We start from the raw sequence: 2054 nt of genomic DNA, 5'->3' as shown, positions 1-2054 counted from the left end.
GGGCTCTCACTGCTGTGGCCTCTCCCGTTGCGGAGCACAGGCTCCGGACGCGCAGGCTCAGCGGCCATGGCTCACGGGCCCAGCCCCTACGCGGCACGTGGGGTCCTCGCAGACCGGGGCATGAACCCGTGTCCCCAGCATCGGCAGGCAGACTCTCAACCACTGCGCCACCAGGGAAACCCTACAGTTGATTCTTATATAACTTTTTCTATTAGGAACTTTATTAATGCAGAAAGGAGTTTTAATCATAAATGCTTGAGTGAACAGATATTTCTCTTTAAGAAATGAATATTTAAATTCCACAGTCTTAAAATTTGAGAGCAACTTTTTAAAACCTAATAAAATAAAAAGATAGTAAAACATATTCATAGTTGATTATCCCTACTATATACGGCTGAATGACTAAATTTTTATCTCTTTCCAAGGCAAACCAGAACAGTACCTTTAGAATTTATTTGCTTTTTTTTTTCCCCCCGCGGTACGCGGACCTCTCACTGTTGTGGCCTCTCCCGTTGCGGAGCGCAGGCTCCGGACGTGCAGGCTCAGCCCATGGCTCACAGGCCCAGCCGCTCCGCAGCATGTGGGATCCTCCCGGACCGGGGCACGAACCCGTGCCCCTGCATCGGCAGGCGGACTCTCAACCACTGTGCCACCAGGGAAGCCCTAAAAATATTTTTTAAATTAAATTTTAATAGTCAAATTTAGTCAACATAGTCAAAAGTCAGGTATATATATATATATATTTTTTTTCTTGCGTTATGCGGGCCTCTCACTGTTGTGGCCTCTCCCATTTGCGGAGCACAGGCTCCGGACGCGCAGGCCCAGCGGCCATGGCTCACGGGCCCAGCCGCTCCGCGGCATGTGGGATCCTCCCGAAACGGGGCACGAACCCGCGTCCCCTGGCAACGGCAGGCGGACTCTCAAGCACTGCGCCACCAGGGAAGCCCGAAAGTCAGGTATATTTTTTAAAAGAAGAACATGAATATTTCTTTAGTATAAAAAGCTCCATATTTAGAGTTTTGCCAACACATTATAGAAAAAAAATGTTTATGTTCTGATTTTCTGATGAAGAGTAATGCTGGTCTCAAGCTTTCAACGTCAAATAGACTCATGATTACTTCTGAAACGTGTGTTGCCAGTGACTCAATTTAACAAACACTGAGCTCCTGACAAGTGCCAGCCTTCATGCTGGGAACCAGGGAGCCTAGGTGATTGAGTCTTTCTGCTCAGGAAGGGTGGAGTGGAGACATCTAAACAATTAACTATACAGAGTGGTATAGCTGGTGCGCATAAAGGACTACACAGGATGACCGATGAGCATGCAGTCAGTTCTGCTTGGGATGAGAGACTTGGAAAACTGTGCAGAGCCAGTACCGTGTTGTGATTGCTGCCTAGCTCTCTCTCTAGACCACCTTTATGTTTTACTCCCAGCATCTCATACTGGGGCTAAGTGGGCATATGGTAGGTGCTCCAAAAATATTTATAGAATGAATAAATGATTTTGACCTTAAAAAATCAGTAGGAGTTAGGCAGAGAAAATAACATGCACCAAAGAAAGGCATATTTATTACTGTATCTCACACATTTTCTTGGCAATTCAGAATAGAGCACCATTTTTAATGCTTTAAACATTCTCTTCTCTCTTCATTATTAGGATATTGACAGCACAGATCAAGGCAGATGGTGTGAATACATTATGTATCGAGGGCTGATCAAGTAAGCATAGGTGTTTGATTGTTGTTTTTTTTTCGGATTGTTTTTTTTCTTAATCTACTGTTATTGTGATCTTTTGGGTCTATCCTGGAAGGAAAAACTTTCTGGAAGCAATTAGTTAATTGTGTTACTTTTCATAGACATTGATTTGACTAGTTACCCAGTTTAACATGTTTTTTTCAATGTATAGCCTAATGAGTTAAGAAGGAGTAAATGGTTAAGCAAATTAAGTTTAATTATACAAAGAAGATACTGTGTCAGTTATTAAGCATGATTCATTATGTAACTGTCAGTACATGTTAGGAATGGCACTATTTTTTTTTTTTTTTTTTTTTTTTTTT

The 2054-nt window shown here is 42.8% G+C and overlaps 1 protein-coding gene across 1 annotated transcript in view; it reads left to right on the top strand.

Moving 5' to 3' along the window:
* CWH43 (cell wall biogenesis 43 C-terminal homolog) overlaps positions 1 to 2054 on the top strand; it is a 48017-nt gene that overhangs the window by 41097 nt on the left and 4866 nt on the right. Inside the window, 1 exon segment of the mRNA XM_007456092.1 lies at positions 1655 to 1716. Within this exon segment, the coding sequence (XP_007456154.1) occupies positions 1655 to 1716 (62 nt within the window).

The sequence above is a fragment of the Lipotes vexillifer genome, unplaced genomic scaffold (genome assembly GCF_000442215.2).
Source record: "Lipotes vexillifer unplaced genomic scaffold, Lipotes_vexillifer_v1.1 scaffold42, whole genome shotgun sequence".
NCBI lineage: Eukaryota > Metazoa > Chordata > Mammalia > Artiodactyla > Lipotidae > Lipotes > Lipotes vexillifer.
The sequence above is the reverse complement of the archived record's forward strand: the minus strand, read 5'-3'. Positions and strand labels throughout refer to the sequence as shown.